Below are 20,697 nucleotides of genomic sequence, written 5' to 3'. Positions count from 1 at the left end.
GCATCATCTGTGGGTAGTGAAAATTTAAGCTAAGTGGAAAAACTTAATTGCAGTATTTACATTACAGAGAATTACTGTTTTTCAAACATGGTGATAAAATTAATCACATCATTAACTTGATTACTAATATTGTCTTTGAACAGCAAGCATAGAAAACAAGATGGGTATCATTACTAGCTTGATTTTAACATGCATTTGTGCAGATAACAAAGGTACCATTAAATATGGTCAGTAGACCATATTTGACAAATCCAGTTCTCATACCCCTTACTTTTAGTAAACCACATTTTAAGACCTCCAATATTAGGTTTGGCCTACAGTATCTAGAACTTCTGTATTTGTTTCCATTTTCTACCAAAATTATATCTTTCTGCAGGAAAACAATGTTGTGTTTTCAGATAGGTCATAAGGTTCGGTAGCATGCGCAGTAAAAATGGCAGAATGTGACTATGAGCAAAAGATGGGGAAAAAGACAAAGGTAGCTTCAGTTGTCCTAGAGATATCTAACTTTCTCAGTTGACTGAGCATAGAACTTTGACTTCTAAATTTAAATGCACTGATATGTCTAAAATAGCTGGTGTGATGCCAGTTTGGAGCCACTCTTTATGGTACATTACACAAGCACCTTTGTGAAAATAACCAGCACAGACAAGTGATGTTTTGTTCTTTTCTGTTTACTATGTGTTCCTTACGAGAGAACAAGAAGTACGTGGGTGTACACACAAGGGACTACTAGATTTCAAAGGAGTGTATAACAGGGAAGAGTCATTGCTTGGAAAGCAAAAATACTCTGAGAAATAATTTAAATGTGTAAAATAGTTGACAGAAAGACATATTGTCCAAATATATACAGATATCCTTCACTGATGTCTGAGAATGATGTATGTCTACAATGAAATGCAATAAGACTTATGTCATGTCATGACTAATTCTGATTTGCTGATGTACTGCAACTGTTCTAAGTCTGTATTATTTAGAAAAGTCAAAATAATGTATCACAGAATATTTATTGAATTCTCAAAATATTTTTTTCTGTTTACTTATTCAGAAACTTACTTTTTTTTTTTTTTACAAGAGCAGTAGTCCAGAAAAAAACCCACAAAATATATTGCCTTAGTCCTCAGTGGAAAAAAATCAACAGGTGTATTACTCAAGTCGAAATTAATAAATTTTCCTTATATCCACCACAGGAATATCTTCATATCTGTTGGAATTGAAGGCTATTATCATACCACTGCAATTGTTGGAAATAATGTAAAGGAAAATAAGGCCATGACTAGTGTGACAATTCCATTGTATTTGAAAATTTATAAGGCTAGTCTTGTATAATGCTTAGAACTACATTACATCTTTGAATTTTGAAAAACATTTTTGTTGTTGGTGCTCAAACACTAGACAAATGAGAAACACTGAAAACTATTTTGCACTGTGGAAATAATGATTCGTAAGGCATTAAATTCCTTGCTGTAAATTTTATTCTTAAAATATCTTTTAATGAACAACAAATACCAAAAGTGCATGTGTTCAAAATAGCTAGATAGGTGCTTGTTCCGATTGTGCAGTGGAAATTCATTGATCCCTAAAGGTATTGAGCTTTCCACATTTACCCATGTTGGTTTATTTTGGCAAACTGAAGTGGAACAGAAATAAATCTGTAGTACAACAGAGCAGATACAGCTTTGCAATTACTCTCTAATGTCTTTGTCCCTTTAGCTAAGAATGAAACTCGAGTATGGCCTGCTGAATCCAAAACACCAGAAGTTCAAGAAATCTCTCCACAGTCCCTCCCAGGTAATTAAAATTCTATTTTTAGAAACATCTTTGCCAAGTATGTAAACTAAAATTAAATCCATCTTTGTGTTGCTTAATCTGCCGTTAAAGGCAGTAGTTGGAAAGCAGGAGGATAATGTAGCTGAATTAGTAGTCATGAGTGGTAGATGTGGGTAAAAATCTGAATCTCATTTTGGAGGAAAGATTCAGATGCTACAATTTTTAGGTTTATAAAAATACTTAGAATTAAAACCATATATTTGTGGTGTGCTGGATACTTTGAAATTGTGAAAAATGGCAAAACAAATTTTCTTCTGATGCACCTTGAACTTCTGACTTTCATTAGATATATGAAGAAGAAAATTAGGGATAAGAGCATGATTGCACAAAATTCATGCTTGAGATTAAGATGGAACAGTCACAGTAAACAAGCTTTATTTCAGAGGTGCAGAGGATGACAGCATGATGTTCTATTTAAGTTCAGTTTTGAACACATTAATCTTGACCACACTCGCTTTGTGGACTTACTGGTCCTATTGAAGTAAATGGGAGCTGTTAACATATATGGGAAAGGTATATAAAATTTGATCTTAGACTCTTATTCAAGGTTATGTGTCTGTGAAATATATGTTAACTTATATATTTGGAAGACTGAAATTTCTTATCATCTACTTGAGGCTGAAAAATACTGCTTATTTAAAAGGACATATTTGGATGCTAATTTCTTAAACTGTTCAAAAGCATGAAGTGAAATTGTAAAACTCAAAAGATTTACTGCCTTTATTTGCTTAGGAAACAAGTTAATGTAAAATAAATAGACTACTTTATCAAGTTGCATAACAAGTCTAGCCCTATATTTTAACATTTGTGATCCGAAGGCAAAAAGATTGGAGAGAACCAAATTCTTCAGGGTCAAATGATGAGTGACTTTCCACCCACTTTGTCGACCCACATTCCAGAATTGTTTAAGTAGGTATAACGCCTGTCTTCGTTTTCTGTAGTCTGGCTTTTATCCTATAACTGAGACTGAAGTCTTGATTCTGCTGTCACCAGAGGCTTTTGCTAACTTCTTTGTGGAAAGGGGAGAAAGGAGGCTTGAACAAGGGCAAGGCTTTAAAATGAAAAAAGAATTTGAGGAAAGAATAAAGTGAAGGTTTGCTTTGGTTTAGTTTAGCCATATTATGTGATCTTGCTGGCATTACTCCATTCCACCTATAAAGTATTTCCTGGCTGGCTGAAATAGCGTAGCGTGTTATTGCTTTGACATCACACAATTCACACAGATACTGCCCTTAAATATGACTGCATTTACTTTATTCCTTAAGTATATCAAAGATATCATACTTTATATCATCAGACCAACTCAGTCTTTAATTAAAACAAACAAACAAATGAACAATCATAAAACCCCCTCCTAAAAAATATGTAGGGAATAAAGGAATTGTAGGATGAAGTAATGCAGCAAAATCATGTAATCATTGATGACCATCTTTTAGATTAAACAATCCATCAATTTTTCCTCTGAAAATGTTTGCAGAATTTTATTTTCCACTCAATAGGTAAGTGTATTTGCCAAACTCTAGTTTTAATCATGATTTCTTTTCTGCAAAATTTTCATATGGATAGCTCTTTTCTGTCCATCCTGCATATTAAGAGGAAAATAAAGATGCTCCTCCACGGGAATTTATTATCACAGGGCGCTCTGAACTTTACAAGTTTAGTGTATGGGCAATAAACAACTTGCTTTTAATTAGAAATGTGTGAATACTTTTTAAAAAACTGTAAACATTTTTTTTCATTTTTTTTCAATTTTTTTTTTCTTTTACAGTTTGAGGTCTCTTGTTGACTTAATTCTGTAGTTATTTTACTAAATTATTTACCTTGTCTAAGTAACTGCAGAACAGGCAATCTACAAATATGTTTTATAGAATTTTGCCATTTTGTGAAAGTGAGTACTGATTGCATAAATTTATGTTATTGTGTCTCTTGCAAAATCCTAGTTCTCAGGCTTGCAATCATCTTATCAAAATACATCATTCCTTGTTAATCAGGTAAACAGCATGAAATCTGACACCAGATTGATATATCACCTTGGGAGGAGAAAATCCTTTCCTTTGTGTTCTGTAATTACGTTTATGTACCTGGCATGTAGTAATTCTAACCATAAATATTGTCATCTCTACACATAGTGCAGAATTACAAGTTTATGAAGTTAGATAGTGTGTTTCATTATACGTGATAATAATTGGCAAGTACTGTCTTTTTAGTGACAATTTATATATAACCATTTGTTAAAACTAAACATGTTTTTATTGCTATCACACCGTTATTTATTTACTGAAATACTTAGAATCATTTTCATCTTCCACTTTGTGCTTCCTGTGTGGTTTTGCTTCCATGACACTTTTTCTGTGGTGACCATTCCTTTCAGCCATTCTTTGTTGATTACAGCACCACTGTCTCATGTTTAAGTGTGAGTACGTCACACTATTTACATTAAAGGATGTATTCATTGTGGTTAAAAAGAAAAAAATAGAGAGGGGCAGAAAACAGGGAAATGAAAGTGAATAATTTAAAACAAAAAATAAGTTCTTCAAGTATAATTTCTGTCTAGCCATTGCATGTGCAAAAATAACTTGAATGCTTAAGCAACTTGAGCCAGACTTACACAAGTAACTTCAGCGAGAGATCTGAGCACTGGCCTTTTGCAAGGGTTGCATTTGAGAGACGGGGTAATAAATAGGCACAATTAATTGAGTTTAGCAGTAGGATCTACTTCATTATATTTCAGTCACACTTCCCTTTTTGAAGATCATACTGGAATCTTTGAGTAAGGCATAATAATGATTTGCTGTGAAAGGTTTAAGGACTGGTGCCAGAAGTGGCCACAGAATGCTGATTTAAAAGGAGCTGTGTGCTGTAGCAGCCGTTGTGTCATCAGTTGTGCAAGAAAGGAAGAAAGGAGCTTGAAGTATTTCAGCAAGCGGACTATCTGAAAGGCCCCATGAGCTGGGCCACTCTTGTATTCCACTGGGTCTTTGTCAAAGGGTGTGTTTTGTGATGTGACATGGCTCGGTAACGTTTTTTGGTGTATTTGTCAGCCAGGCATTCTATCATTTTCTTAATTTCAGACCTCCCCTCCCCTGGCATGCACTTCCATGGAAACACTTGTTAGTAAGCTCTTTCATGCTTTGTTTTTGCCAGGCTTGTTACAATATTTTCCACTTAGGACTAATTTATTCTTAACACAACAGCACAAATTCATAATGCCTTTTTTTTCCTTCAATCTTCAAAATGCTGTCTAATATACCTCAAACTGCTACTACATTTTTTCTCATCCCTACAACGTTCTGTGCAAAACAGAGGAGATCCTGTTTCTTTTGTCCCAATTCTAGGCATGCTTTTTCTTGTTCAGATTGCTCATCTAACTTAGCTGAAAAGAGTCATGCTTCATATGAGTGTAAACAAACTGACCTCTAAAAAAACCCAAAGCATAATGTGTTCTAAATTTCTGTGTTTCCATTTGGTGGGTGTTTTCATGATTACATTTCACCAATAAGAAATGTTAGCTTTTGAAGTACTTCTGAGGTACTTTTGAGGTATGGGTTTGATAGTTGTTGTTTCTGGGTCTCTTATGGGTGAATTTTCTCCTACAAACTTCATAGAAATAAATTGCTTTAACCTCTCCGTAGAACAAAATCCTCCTTCCACTGATGACAGTAACAGCACTGTAACTGACTTAGTAAAAGCTGACTTGAGTCCTAATAAGGCAGCGTCTGTGGAGATTCCAGCTTTTGTGGCACTGAAAAGCACCACACTCCCAAACAGAAAATATATAATGGCTGTAACTGTAGTAGCATCTATAGCTCTTTAGAATCTGGAAAACAGCATGTTTTCATTGGGAAGTGAAATAAGAAGATTATAAACCTACATGATCAGTTCTTGCTTGAAGCATGCTCAGTAGATTGTGGAAAAAGCATGGAGAGCATACTGGACAAACAAAAGTAACTCTATGGTATCTCAAAAAGTGACCTTTTGTTAAACTGAATGAATACTAAAACTTAGTACTATATCGATGCTGATCACCAATATTAAAGATCTCATTTAAATACCAACATGTGCTAAATACTGTGCAGTTTGCTCTGTGGAAGGAATTAACGCTCTAACATATTCAAGGCTGAGACATCCTGTGGTAACATCCCATATCAATAAGCTTTGTCATTTTATAATCTGAGATTACCAGTTGTGTGTACTGTATGACTGATTAAATGCTATGGGACATCCAGCAAGATGGAGACAAAAGAAGTGATCTTGACTTACGTACAATAGGAATGAAATGCTATGTGAAACAGCTGGAAGAGTATAATTATGCACTAGTTTATTTAAAATATGGTCAGCAACTCAGTTTAGGTACATATAATGGCTGTTTAATAAACTGCCCATGCTTTACTCTGAAGATATAGAATTGGAAGAACGACTGAAAATCAAAAGCCTATGATATCATTACTAGAAAAATGAAAGTGCTAAGGTATTGTAGGTGAATCTTTATTCTTTTCCTGATAATTTTTATATTAGAAGGGTTAAGAAAAGTCCAGAATAGCAGGGAAAATATTTGTAAATTCACTTTGGGATGTAATGGATCTTGTTTATAATGTATATCATAATCATTTTGGGAGTCTATAACAGCAATACAGTGTGAGCTTCTGATCTTAGCTTTGCTCTTTGTGACTTATATTTTGCTTTGCTTATGTAAAACTGCAACAAAATAAATCCAAAACATCATATAGACTTCACATCTGAAAAATAAATATATATTAATCATGATGAAGTCAAGCTGCTGCAGGAATTATTCTAATCAGGTGGCATAAAATGGTGGTAAGAAAAGCAGTGGGCTTTGGACAGTAGGTAAAGAAAAGCTCAGAGGGATTCTGAATTAAAGCTTCTTTCTTCTAGCTCAGGCTGAGAAAAAACATGGACCTGAGGAATTTAAATCAACGCCTAAACCTGAATTGGTGCAAACTCAAAACATACTGGGTAACTGATTTTGCTGCTTTTTACCTTCTTTGTACATTAAATGCTTTTTTCATCTCCAGCAGAATTTTTCTCCTACTTGCTGCATCCCCTTTGTATTGACTCCAGAGGAAGTCCTAATTAAAAATTTCTCGTTCCCTTTGTGTTTCCAGCAATTCACACAAGAAATGTGGAGCAGGATGCATCTAGCTGCAGCTGAACTGTGGCTGTTAGACACGTGATTATTGCTAGCAGATTTGACTGAGTTGTTCAATGTTATTTTTCAAAGTAATGTTTTCTGTCTGTGTGACCTGCATGATTGACATCACATAAAATTTCCATGAGTAAAATTAACCTCAGTGATAGAATTGAAATAATTACCTCCTTGATTTTCTTCTGATGACAGGTTCATTGAAATAGCATCAACAGTGATGCAGAAGGAAAATTTTGTATTGCATGTGACATGATATAATTGTATTTCTCCTGGAGGAAAAAAGAGCTCTACTGTTTATTTCATAGAGCTGTGTTAGAATGAGAGTTTTCTGATCTAAGTAGTAGTGTTAGTTTTGTCATTTGGAGCAGCATCTAATTAACTTCTTGCATTCAGAGTTCTAAATTCTCCCATGTCATTTTTGTTGCTGGTATTTTAAACCCCAAACCATGCAAAATTATGAACACAAATTTAAACTTGAGGTTGTTTTTTGTTTGGTTTTAAACTGTGCTTAGGTTTTTCTAAAGCACAGACGGCATATACAGGATGATATATGATAAAGGAGAGGATCATCAGCTTTTGCATGACTGAAATACAGCTCTTCCCATGAAGAGGACTGCTAATGCTTCTCAATAAACATATTTTTACATAATCCTATTGATTCATGTTAATGTCATACTTTCTCCTGTCTTTTTTCATTTACAGTTGCAGATTTTCACAATCCCCTGAAGCTAAACCTTCAACCTAATTTTCATTCTAACTTTTAATCACTTTTTTTTAAGCATAATCAACCTTGCATGTTTTTTGCCATGCTTTTAAAGATTAAAATATGAAATTAAATCAAAATGTGTCACTGCTTAATTTCAAACTAGGTGGTCATAGTTACTGATGCATGTTCATTATCAAATTCCTTTGATGGACCGTATGATTTGGATTGATGGATATTATGATTAGGGAAAAGGTGACTTCATTCATATTCCACTCACTTTTGTAAGTGACAAAGTTATGCGGGGGTTTTTTTCTAGGTTGGAACTACTTTTTTTCTCTTTTATTAAATGTCATTGATTTCAGGAGTGAGTGGCTTATAAGCCAAAATACAGTTCCATATTGTGTCTTGTAACGTTCTTAATCAAGTAAATCCTTGAATATTTCTTTTATCATAGTTTCTAACGAAATACAGCCACTTCCTTCCGGATCCAGAATCTCTGATGCTTCAAAAACTCCATTGACAGAACTTGGTAATTACTTTCTTTGTAAATTTGAGTAAATTTCAGTAGAAAATTATCTAATTCTTTTGTTGTTACTGGGGCTGGTAGGTTTTAATCCTTCAGCTGCAATAATATCATTCTGTATGTAAAATATGGTAGCCATTAGATTTTTCTTCACAAAATTTGCAAATTTCTTCTTTCTGGTTTAACCCCAGCCAGCAACTAAGCACCACACAGCCACTTCCTCACTCTTCCCTGGTGGGATGAGGGAGAGAATCAGAAGAGTGAAAGTGAGAAAACTCGTGGGTTGAGATAGAGACAATTTAATAGGCAAAGCAAAAGCCGCGCACGCAAGCAAAGCAAAACAAGGAATTCATTCACTGCTTCCCATGGGCAGGCAGGTGTTCAGCCATCTCCAAGAAAGCAGGGCCCCATCACGTGGAACGGTGACTCAGGAAAACAAAATGCCATAACTCTGATGTCCCCCACCTCTCCCTCTTCTTCCCCCAGCTTTATATGCTGAGCATGACGTCATATGGTGTGAGATATCCCCTTGGTCGGCTGGGGCCAGCTGTCCCGGCTGTGTCCCCTCCCAACGTCTTGTGCCCCCCCCAGCCTGCTCGCTGGTGGGGTGGTGTGAGAGGCAGAAAAGGCCTTGACTCTGTGTAAGCCCTGCTCAGCAATAGCGAAAACAACCCTGTGTTATCAACACTGTTTCTAGCACAAACCCCAAACCATAAACCTATACTGGCTATTGTGAAGGAAATTAACTCTACCCAGCCAAAATTAGCACACATTCTAAGTCTGGTTTTGCTTTATTGGCAGGGTGCTCCAGATTAATGCTTCATTTTAAAAACCAAACAAACAAAAACTCATGAGGCTCTATGGGCTAAATTTTATCTATAGAATGATGATGGCAATTTATACTTAGCTGAAATCTCTGCTCTTAGTTTTGTAATTTTCTTGGAAGTACCTCATAAGCTTCTGAGAATACTTCAGAGTTGGAGTACTGTTCCAGCCAACATCAATTCTATTTGTTTTCATGAAGTTTGACAAATACTTGTATATTTGGTTAAAAGAGTGCCATAATTTGTAGGTAATGTTGTGGTTTAAATATTCTTAAGTGTTTGGCTACTTTTGGATTCGTTAGTTGTTTGGTGATGAGCTTCACGACTCTTTGGAAAGGCCTGATGTTTGAGAAAGTATGGCACTGCTCACATTTTCGAAATAGTTTTACCTGTGTTAGGGTCAAAATGTTATGGTCAAAATCTTCTTATGGGCAAAGAGGAAACACACCTTTTCTTTCTTTTTTTTAAAGTTATATTTTTTATATATATACACACAGGCATTTACATATATGTATATACATATATATGTATATGTGTATAGACATATGTATCTACATATATGCATATACATGTATATGTATATAGAGCCAAGAATTTAGTGTTAGTTTAGTGTAATGAAAATCCTAACATTCCAGCTAATGCAAAACTCATCGTTAACCTACATTTAACTCTTACAGTAAAACAAAGAATGTTAATGCAGGTACTTACAGAAAAAGCCTCAATAATAGCAGTAACATAGTTAAAGTAATAATGCACAAACTTTTTAATTTCTACCCTTTTTCCTGGTGTTTTGCTCACCCTTCCACTACACTTCTGGGTCCTAAGCTTGGTGATTTCATGCCTGTGTTGGTCATGAGTGGGGATGTTTCAGCAAGTGACAGAGCATCTGGAGTCCTGTGCTGAGAGGAATATGAAGTTCATGTTGATGATTTCCTCCTCCTCTCTCTTTCTTCTGCTGAGAGACACCTTACATCTACATTTACCATACATGCTGCCATTTGTGTATGTTAGATACTATTTCTGTGTTTTTCTTGTTACCTCTAAAGTAAATTTTTTCTAGCTCCAGATGTGCAGTTTTTATAAGTGACCATCACTGAGCTGTTCATGGCATGGGTTCTCCAGTGCCAAGCCTGGTCCCCATCACTTCTTATCACACGCCTGCACTCCTCTACACCATATCCTGTGTCTCCCATTCTCAAGACATCTACTTTCATAACAGGCCTCTGTTTCTCTGTGCTGTGTCATTGTATTAGTCATAAATATCTCATTCTACCGAAACAACTGCTTGTTGCTGCTACCTATATAAACAGCTATTACACTAGTTAACTGGAGTGACCTTGAATCAGTATGGATTTATACTTCACTAAGCATTAGTCAAGAAGTTATCATACAATAGTGATGGTTTATTTAGATGGCATACTTTTACTTAATGCAGTCTGCCAAATTTTAAAATAATTTCCAGGAACAGGTCTTACTTCTTGAACTGCATATTTGAACCAAATTCTCAAGAACATGAAAATGGTCTTCACAATTTGCTCTTAATTTGCTACAACTTTTGACAGCTCTCTTCCAGATATGTTTGAGGGGGTGGGGATATGTCTTTGTTTTCACTGGAGTGAAAAAAGTTTGGTTAAATCCAGTTAGAGGCAGCATTGGAGAGAGAGACAGACATTCAGTGATTTAAGAACTTATTTGCTATAAATGTAGCTGAAAATCTGAAAATTATTAGGGATGGGAAGTATTTTTCCTTTCTGCTGGGGAATAATAATTTAATCCTATGTTTGTCTCAGTGGTAAAGGTAAAATGATAACAACAGTCAAGGCAAAATACATGTTTCATTCAAGTGTTTATTCTGATTTTGTTCTCATGTCTTCCATTCCTGCCAAATAGTTCCAATTAGCAAAGTGGGATTTAATTACGTGAGGCTGGGCCCAGCCATCAGATCAGCTGGAGCATCTGTGCTCCCCATGAAGTCAAAGATATTTATGAGAGCGAGGTGGGGGTCTTACAGAGGAGATTTCTCTGCCCTGTGCCTCTGCATGCTTTGATCACCTGCTGTCATAAAATCAGCAAAGAAAGCAAAATTTAATTTCTGAAGCTGAAGAGTGTGTGACCTGTATTCTGCCCTAGTTCCCCTAAAGATTTTTTTTCTTTATTTTTCTATCTCAATTGTACCAGAGGGAGACATGTCCTTTGTTTTATAAACTTTCTGTGTGGTCGGTATATTTTGCATTCAGACCTTTCTGAAAAGATAGCTTTGTTAACATGCCTTCAATGTTCTGATGCCTTTGGGAGATCTCTCGTAGTTCTTACTGTATGTAAATGGAACAATGGAAGCTTTTGCCAAAAGCTGTGAATCATACTGCTTTTGTTAGTATTATTTTCTTCTCTATAAATATATACTAGAGTAGTTCCAGTTGGAAGGGACCTACAATGATCATCTGGTCCAACTGCTGAGTCCAACTATATCAGGATGGTAACTTGGGTTCATATTTGTTAATGTGATAAACTGGATTAAAAGTAAATGGGAAAGCAGATCAAATATTTGAAATAGAAGTTTCCTTACTTTTTGACTTATATTCATATTGCCTACATTAAAAATAAATGTTTTTCTCAATCTCAAGCATTCAGAGAAGTCGAATTTTAAAATTCTGGTATAACTGCTTTTAAAAAAACTCATCTTGATAAAGACCAATTAAAAATACAGATGGAAATTTTCTCTTTCAAATATATTATAAACTAAGCGGGCGTAAGTGATTGGTGCAAGTAAGTTTACTGGAAAGAATGGTACTTACTGGCCCGTAGACACGCTTGAATAGGATCTGTTTCTTAGAAGCAGGATAGTAGTGCAAAACCTACACATGGTGGAAACTTGTTCGTAATGGCCTTTAGGCAAGAATGCCCAATTCTACCTTGATTCCCTGTTTTTATTAAAGCAGACTTCAGGTTACCCATACTTCAAGGTGAAATAACTGTAAGATCTTTGTAATAGTCTTAATTACAGCATAACAGATAAAGGGTGCTGTTTACAAACTTCCATGATAGTGAAATATTCAGTGAAGTATCACTGACTTCATTGTACTACTCTTTTTTTATCTTTTCCCATTATGTCTCCTCTTAAAATAGTTATACATGATGTAATAGTAAACAATTTATACAGACCTGCGAGTGCTGTGAAGATCAAATATATTGTGTTTGGGTTGTAGCTGCTTTGCTGTGAAGAAAAACCTCTTAAGTAATATGGATTCAGCCTGATTATCTTAGGTAGTGTATGCCAAAGTTTGAATGGGGTAAAAATTAATTGAGAAGAGAGACCTTCAAAGCAAACAAAACTTGCTAGTTACAGTTAAAATTAGATTTTGTACCACTTGTGAGGAGAGTGTCTGTCTCAGTATCATAAATCTTTTTTTTCATGTTTGCTCTTAGCTACTCAGAGTCCAGCCTTGAAATCTGTATCTCTACCTCCTGCAGAAACCGAAGAGACAGAGATGGGTAATCAGCAGATTATTTCCATGGTTTTTTTCTATTATCTTAGCATCACATAGATCTGCAAATGGTAATTTTAGGATCTGCTTTATAGTCTTGGCTACCAACACTCACAGAGAGCTGCTTATTCACCGTTCTTATGTCTCTGTAACCAGCTGAAAAACATACTTCTTTTACTGGCTTAAAAACTGCTTAAAGACAGCATTGTCATACCTCATCATTAGCTTATTTCTTTTTATATAGCTGCAGCTTCTATCCCAGAAAAATGTAATAAGATAAAATTCCTTGCTGATAAGAATTCTTTCAGGCATGTGGAACTCAAATTTCAAGGCCAGAAGACCGTATTGCAAGCCATCATCTCCTGTTGTAATGACACAGTTCTCTCATGTCTCACTTTCAGGCCATCTGCCATCTTGCTTAGCTTTGCGTTAGCATCGTCTGGAATCGCACAGCCTTCACTAAGCTATTTGATGCTAATCCATTAAGTGACAGGTCTCTCAGCATTTTAAGCTCAGATTCTTTTTTCAGCTTTTGAAGAAACACAGCCTGTTTCTTCAGGATCCAAAACATCTGGTACCACAGAAGTGCAACCAACCAGATCTGGTAATGATATCTCATAAGATTAATCTTCTTGACAGTTAGGAATTTTCAGAGACATAGTGCGTCTCATTAAATAGTTTGTTCAGTTTGACATAAATGAAGAATAACAGCGGGTATGAAAGTGCTGTATCAAATAGCAGGTTTCTTTATGACATTTTATATGAAATATTGAACTTGTAGTTTGGAGGTTTTTCCGTATTTGGCTACAGCATGTAATTCTCAGCTTTAAGATTAAACTGGGCTTAAAGTAAATACTAAATTTAAATAGGTCTGTCCACACCTGAGTTTTGTAAGTGGAATATCCTTATTTACTGAGTACTCAGTCCTCAGAAATGAATGGAAATTTCAGAAATTCCAACACCTTTTGAAAACGTGGTTCTTCTTTTAGTCTTTTTGTATTAACATAGACATACTTCTAAGTGCCCAGACTTCAAAACCGGCACTACAAAAACACGTCATTGAAGATTCAGGCACTGGCTAGTTGGTCCTTAGAATATGTCTATGATGTGGGTGTTTTTGGTTTTTTTTAATAGACGAGTTTGTAAGAGCTTGTTCTTTACCTGGGGCCACTGACAGTTATCCAAAAGAAGAAAAAAAATAATAAGATGAGAGCCAGTTGGAAAGATTTCACTTTATTAGCATGCCAGTAGTGTAATGCCTGATGCATATGTTTTTGGAAGAAATTAATTTTTTAAGTAAATCCATTAGTAAAGGGGAGATTGATTGCAACTCTCAGCCGTTCACATTTCTGACAAAAGACAGTTTATATGTTTCATTTGGTACCGTTCCTACTTTGTCATCCTTTTTCCTTCTCCAGTTTCAGTACCTTCTTGATCCTTAGTATTCTAGGCAAAAATTCCATGCAGTCGCAATTTTATTCATAATTTGTTCTCCTTTTTTGAGCGGCCTTGTATTTCTCCTTTTTAACTCTATAGTTCAACTTCTTTTTGTGTGATTCTGCAAACAATTTGGTCATTAGTTGCATTATGTATCTGTGCATTAATGCATAATTTTGGAAATGGTAGTACATTTCAGAGTCTACCTTTTTGTGGAACATAATGTGTTAAATACTACCTAGAACTTTCCGCAGCTCATAAAAGAATATGATGCTATTGCACGATGGTTCTTGTCACTTCAAAACAATACAGCATGATTTTTGTTTTTATTTTCCAGCTTCACAAGACTTCCTTCATGTTACTCCTTCTTCCCAAATTTTTACAGATTCAGAAATACCAGACACTGGTAAATTATAGTAATATTATTTCAGAAGCATATGCTTTTGTTTGGTTTGTTTGTCTGCTGAGTCCTGTGCTATCCATAGTAGCTCTAAGGCAATTAAGCCTTTTAACACAAGATTATCTTTTCAGATTTAGGTGAAAGGAGGCCTCCTTCTTCAAGTTCCACAACATCTGGCATGCCAGAAATGCCACCAATCTCAGCTGGTAATGATAACCCTCCATTGTAGTTCTTCTGATATCTAGGCAGTCTCTCAAAAAACACAGCAAAGCTTTGCTAAACAGAGCGTTTATTCTGACTTGCTGTGTATGAAAGTCTAACAGGAGACAGAGAGACCAGTGGTATCATCTGCTGCAATGTTTGAGAAGTTTGCAATGAAATGAATGATAAAATTAAGTTTTCCTATGTTTGTAAATGACTAGCTAGATTTTCCTGTGGAGTTGTTGTCCATCTTTTTGTGAAGGATTGTATATATATGGAGGCTCGTTATTGGGAATGGTTATATAAGTGCTAACATGTCAAATTTGGTCCTTTTGTACATTGGATGCAAAAGCTTCTTCATAGGCAGAAAAAACTTTAGCTGCTGTTCTTAAGAATACTCCATGAGTTTTTAACCATGGGAAAATGCCAGTTACTGATTTGCTTAGCGAAGTATTGAATATTGCTAGAAAAGGTTCACATAGAAGGGAAAATCAAAAACTCCCAGATAAATCACTAGGCACCATTTCCTCATTACCACCAACTTCATGCATTTTGAAAAGTATCACCAACAGTCTTGCTTCCCTTACGTCTGGAGTCAAGCCCACGGTATAGCAAAGACTCGCAGTGCAAATGAGTACACATAGACTAGATTTTACACTGGTTTATGTATTAGGTTGTGCATTTTCAATGTGCAAAATTAGGATAAGAGCGTATGAGGAAGTCACTTTAGTGAAGTTACTTGTTTTTCAGTGTAAAATGGGATGATGGACTGTAGAAACGTAAGTGGTTGAAAGATGTGCTAGAATTCTGCAAGGAAATTGCCTTTGGTCACTTGTTTGCAGGCATTTCTGTACAGAGTCACTGCGCTTTATTAGGGCCAGGGCCTGAGATTTCTGACTGCTAGAATGAAGGATTTGGTTGATTCTAGGGAAAAGTGAGATCAGATGTTGAATTCTGAATCCAGAGGTGTGTCTCCTGGCTCCTATGTTTGCTCTGCAGAGACTGTTGGCATCTTTCAAGGAAATGTAAGGAGTGCTTTGGTGAAGTAGTCATTTAGCCATTTTTCTGCTGATGGAGAGCCATTTAGCTACTATTGTGTTAGTTGCAACCGCAGCAAGATGGTTGTCTGCTGATTTGGTCACTGAGTCAGGACATACTGCCAGGAGAAGGGCCCTAAATACAGACCTTTGGGGTGTTGTGAACCGGTGCTGCTTGTATTTGCTGTGGCAAGACTGTGTGGATATCTCAAGATCATTTCTGTGTCTGACTGTAGCAAGCCAGAGACCGGACCTGGAATCCACCTCGTCTGCTTCACTGGAAACCACAAGGACTGTGATGGGTAAATAGCCAGTCATTCCCTTCCTATGTTGGTTACTTTGGCAGTGCTTTTCTCTGCAGCGATGAGCCTGTTTGGATGTTTTCATGTCCTGGAAAGTGGGTCCACGATGCAGTTGCTGTCCCTTATGGCTCCTTATTAGACATTGCTCCATTTGAAGGCTTTCTGCTGCCTTTGTTGGGGTTCCACTTCTAGGCTTACTCTGCTACCTTGGGCTACCTCTGCCAGTTGAAAGATAGCATCATGCTGCTACGGGGAGTGATGCTGTGACATGGTAGCCTGCCCCAAGCAGGGCCACATCTCCTTGTTTATAGCTCTGTCCTGACACCACCCAAGCGACAGCAGCCCGCCTGCAGACCTGAAGGTCGTTTTTCTGTTTGATCTTAGCTACTCGAAGACCAAGGCGGAAGTCCACCACTCCTCCTTCCCTGTCGACCCAGCAAACCGTGATGGGTAACTAGCAACAAAATCTTCTTTTTTCATTTTCTCCTCTCACTCCACGTCACGCCTCCCACCCCAAACCTCCTGGCCTCCTTGTCATCTTCCACAGAGAGTGTATGAAGACTCGTTGGTGCAGCTCAGCTTGCCAAAACGCTCGCCACACTTGCAGTTCTGTTGTATGATCCCATGCTTTTTCCATTGCTGATGAGCATTTTCTGTGGGGGCTGAATGACATCTTGCATAGAGAACATGCCTTGCCTTCAGCTGCGATTCCCCTGCTTCTCTGTGGTTTGGTAGTGGGTCTTCCTTCCAAGTGGAGATGCTCTTTAGAGAGTTCACACTGGCAGGTGTACAAGACTGGTCCTGTGGCCTGGCAGGCTTTTTTGTAGATAACAAAGCAGTGCATGAGCAGGGTGGCAAGCCTAAAGACCTGAAGTCGAGTGCAAGTTAAAAGTGTGCTGAAACATATTAAGTGTCTTGCCATGTTATTGCAGCACTTTTGTCTGTAACAGTCTTGCTCTCATATCAGCTGAGATTTATCATGCGCTTCAGGGTCTTCTCCAGGGAAGTTACATTTCTTGCTTTACTTAAAGGATTTAGCTTTCTTGTTTTTACAGTGGAGAAATCAGATACTTGTAACTATAACAAAATACATAAATTTGGCTGGCCTAAGGATATTTCTTTCTCTCACCTTGTCTAGTGATGTTGTATGGATAACTTTTTACATTCCTTTATTTTTGCCAATTTTTTTAATTGGATTTTTTTCAGTATCATCATTTTGTAAACTTGCTTTCTCTTTGCCTCCCTTTGCCCAGTGTTCTTTGGCTTTTTCAGTCTTACATTCCTACTAAATTCATGGGAATTTTATTCCATTCTATGTGTGACATTCCATTTCATTTTTTGCATCATATTTATGTGGTTTTACACATCCTTACATATTAACCTCTTTCTTTTTTAAATTTTGCTTATTGTGCAGAATATATTTTTATGTTTCTTCAGTTCCTTATTTTTCAGACACTAAACAATCAAGTCCATGGTTGCAGATGATGCCATGGTGTGATGGTTCATATATCTTTTAAATAATAAGCGATAATTTTTTTCCAGCCTCACATGATTTTCTTCATGTTACTTCCACTCCCCAAACATCTACATCTGCAAAAATGTCAGAGCAAGAGACTGGTAAATGGCATTTGTTTTATTTCCAATTCTTTATTTTTCTTGATATTTAAGTAGTACTATTCTAATGCTTGTTATTTGTCCTGGCATTTTAATGTTGCCTACAGTGGTCTTTGTTCATTAAGGCTCCATGTTACTTGTAATAATTGCCAATATCCAACAGTTCTAGCCTCAAGTAAGTGATCTTGCTATGATCTGAGTAGTATCATATTTATTGAAGGATTGTGGGGGGTGGAGTGGGGCAGAATTTAGCAGATGAGAAGAAATTGTCGAGCTTTGATGGTTTGGGTTGTCGGTGTAACACTTATCCTTTGGGGAAGGAATGTTCTGTCTTTTGCTAGCAGGCACTTTTTAGATAGATTTGTTGGTTGAACATTTGTTTCCTCTTATAACTTTTTTATGTAGTCTCATATTCAAAAGACTGATGCAATACAGTATTTTAGTATTAAAAATTATTTTTATGGTTATTTCTGCTAATAATTTATTATTTCTCCCCATGTATTTATGGAGAACATAGTTTTTAGGCAGAATATGTGCATTTGTATTTGAGCATGAGATTTTTCCCAGAATGTGGTCATAAAAAAAAGTAGAGGGTTGATGTGAGGTTTTCCTCTGTGTTTCTCTTCATGCTAGGGTGATCTAAACAAGTGATATTTTATTGCATCATTGTGTCAAACATTCCCTTTCTGGGGACCAACTTTAAAATCAGTTGTCTTGATTCTGCATTATACTATGCTGAGACGACAAAGCGAGCACATACAAAGTTGGCTTCTGGGTGAAAAATTAGTTGAAGCTACTTCTTCATCTCCTCTTGGCATGCTTGCAAGTGGTGTTCAGTGTTGTAAGGGTGATGAGCATTAATCTTTTTGAATGCACTTCCATAAGTTCTGCACAGTGCTTGTGTGTCAAAGGTGCATATCTTATCACCTGATTGAAATATCTTTCTTTGTAGAATTGTTGAACACACACAGATTGCATGGAAACATAGGACTGTAGACGCTACACATCTTCTAAATGTGCAGTCACAATATTAGGAGTCTCAAGATGGATTTGGTCTTTAATTTTAAGTGCACAAATTCAAAATTGCTGAATGGTATAAACTGTAAAATACTTCAAGAATAGTAAGGCTGTTTCTCTGATCAGGATTTTTAAAGTAGAATATAAATCTCAAATGATGTAAAATTAATTCAGGCCTGGAGTTTCCACTCATCTGCATTTTTGTACTCTTATTTTGTTGATGTAGAATTAGTAGAATAGGTGGCTGAAGTGCTCTGAAATCAGTTTGGTTCGTTATCCACTGTGTGCAGGGATGAGTAGCTGCCCAAGATACAAAGCAGTGGTGTATTAGACCGTGAAGTCTTTCGTGTGAACCAGCTGTGTATTTTCTTGGTGCTTTCAAGTTATACATTCCAGCTGAGTGCTGTTGATTTTTCATTTTAATAATTCTAAAACTTACTAAATGGACAGCTTCTTCCATTTGTTCCTGTATTGGTTAAGTGCGACCTAGTAAGCATAGCTACAGAAAAAGTCAATTTCTTAGCAATGTACTTGTGAGAGGCAATGTGATCTAAAATCCTAACACAAAAAATTACATATTTCTGTATTACAGTAACTATCCAAGAACCTTTCAAACCTGTTACATCTGACAACAGTGAAGTGGAATTGGATGAATGATCACTAACAGTTTTTGTCATCTGGAGATTAGCTTATTACAACACATATACACTATTCATGTTTTCCCTAGTGTTATTCGTTAAACTTTGGTCAGTGTTCTCTTATTTTCTCATCACAGATAAATTTAGAAAAGTCTTAGCTCTTATCTATTACCGAATTCACACTGAACACAAATATGATGCAGCTGTGTTAATACTCCGTGGGCGGTAATGACAGTTATCCCACGTGAATGCAGTATTTTTGTTTCCTTTTCAAGTTGAGAACTCTTATTTTATCCAAGGTCATTTCAGTCAAATCGAGCTATCTTCATTAGATGGAAAACTTTTAGCAGCTAGTCAGGTGTGACTTTACTGCTCTCTGCAGCATGTTCTCTCAGAACTACCATGACATTCTCTCTTGATGTAAAGAATCAGGCTACTTAGATTTCTTGTTACATGTCCTTCGACTTTAATTAGTCATGAGTGTTCTTAACATCAAGAGCACCTACTCTTCAGTTTTTCATATACCACTGCCCATAGAAATAAACCACATTTCTTTCATGCCAGCTGAGTAATTTTTCTAATAGAAACAGTAGTCCTAGTGATCTGATAGATTCTGATTTTTTTTTGTCATTGTGTTTTCATTAAAATATTGTCATAAAAACATAAAGATGTTTTTAAGCCATTTTCCACCGAAGGTTGGTCTTTCTCAATAATCCTCTATATATCAAAGTAATTTTGTGGCTGTTGTGGGGAAAATCCAGTCCCTGGGCAAAATATGAATATGTTGACAGGAACGTGTTTTGATACCACCTGTGTGAAGACTGTCTTCCTCAGTATCTCAAGACTTTTTTTGGTTTGTTAGCTGGTTTGGTAGCTTCCCAGAGACCACCTTTGATCAACATCTCTTTTTTACCTCGTAACCAGATGTATAGTAATAGGTAAATAGCACATGCATTAGAGTTTCCACTTTCTAATCACTGCCCTGGACCATAGTAAGATCAGAAGGCATCTTTCAACAAAATGTGTGTCTCAGGTTTCTTGTTCAATATTTTCATGTCAACTATTTATTTTTATTGGCAAGTAGAAAGCATTCTGCTCAGACTGAATAACTGAGGAACATACTCATATATTACTGCAAGCAGATTTATGTAGATTAACTTCTTAATTCGAACTTTTCTTTACCTACGCTCTTCGAAAGGACACAAATTCTGTGTCTTAGAAATGTAATAGATATGAGAATACCACTCTGATTGAACTCATGTTGTATCCATCCCATAGGAGACATCAGCTTTGTTGTTCCTCTGTCAGTCATCCTACAACTGACTCTCAGGCCATTCCCTGTCTTCATTTTTACTCTTATCATCATTTCCTTTCACAGAACAGCTTCTGCCAGCTAGGCACTGTGGTATTTTAGTAGCTTTGATGCCACTGCAACTTTTAAAACTCAGATTCTCTTTTCAGCTTCTGATGAAACACAGCCCATTTCTTCAAGATCCACAATATTTTCTATTCCAGGAAT

General features: G+C 36.4%; 1 protein-coding gene across 1 annotated transcript in view; it reads left to right on the top strand.

Annotated features, from left to right (window-relative positions):
* LOC104129292 (ABI family member 3 binding protein) overlaps positions 1-20,697 on the top strand; it is a 157,668-nt gene that overhangs the window by 61,188 nt on the left and 75,783 nt on the right. The window contains exons 10-19 of the mRNA XM_035897581.1: positions 1,714-1,791; positions 6,724-6,804; positions 8,155-8,229; positions 12,474-12,539; positions 13,062-13,136; positions 14,307-14,375; positions 14,501-14,575; positions 15,844-15,909; positions 16,294-16,359; positions 17,452-17,526. Coding sequence (XP_035753474.1) covers positions 1,714-1,791; positions 6,724-6,804; positions 8,155-8,229; positions 12,474-12,539; positions 13,062-13,136; positions 14,307-14,375; positions 14,501-14,575; positions 15,844-15,909; positions 16,294-16,359; positions 17,452-17,526 — 726 coding nt within the window. The remainder of the gene's footprint in view (positions 1-1,713; positions 1,792-6,723; positions 6,805-8,154; positions 8,230-12,473; positions 12,540-13,061; positions 13,137-14,306; positions 14,376-14,500; positions 14,576-15,843; positions 15,910-16,293; positions 16,360-17,451; positions 17,527-20,697) is intronic.

The sequence above is a fragment of the Egretta garzetta genome, unplaced genomic scaffold, assembly GCF_000687185.1.
Source record: "Egretta garzetta isolate BGI_Z169 unplaced genomic scaffold, ASM68718v1 scaffold367, whole genome shotgun sequence".
In the NCBI taxonomy this organism is placed as follows: Eukaryota; Metazoa; Chordata; class Aves; order Pelecaniformes; family Ardeidae; genus Egretta; species Egretta garzetta.
Note: the sequence above shows the minus strand (reverse complement) of the source record. Positions and strands in the feature narration are given on the sequence as shown.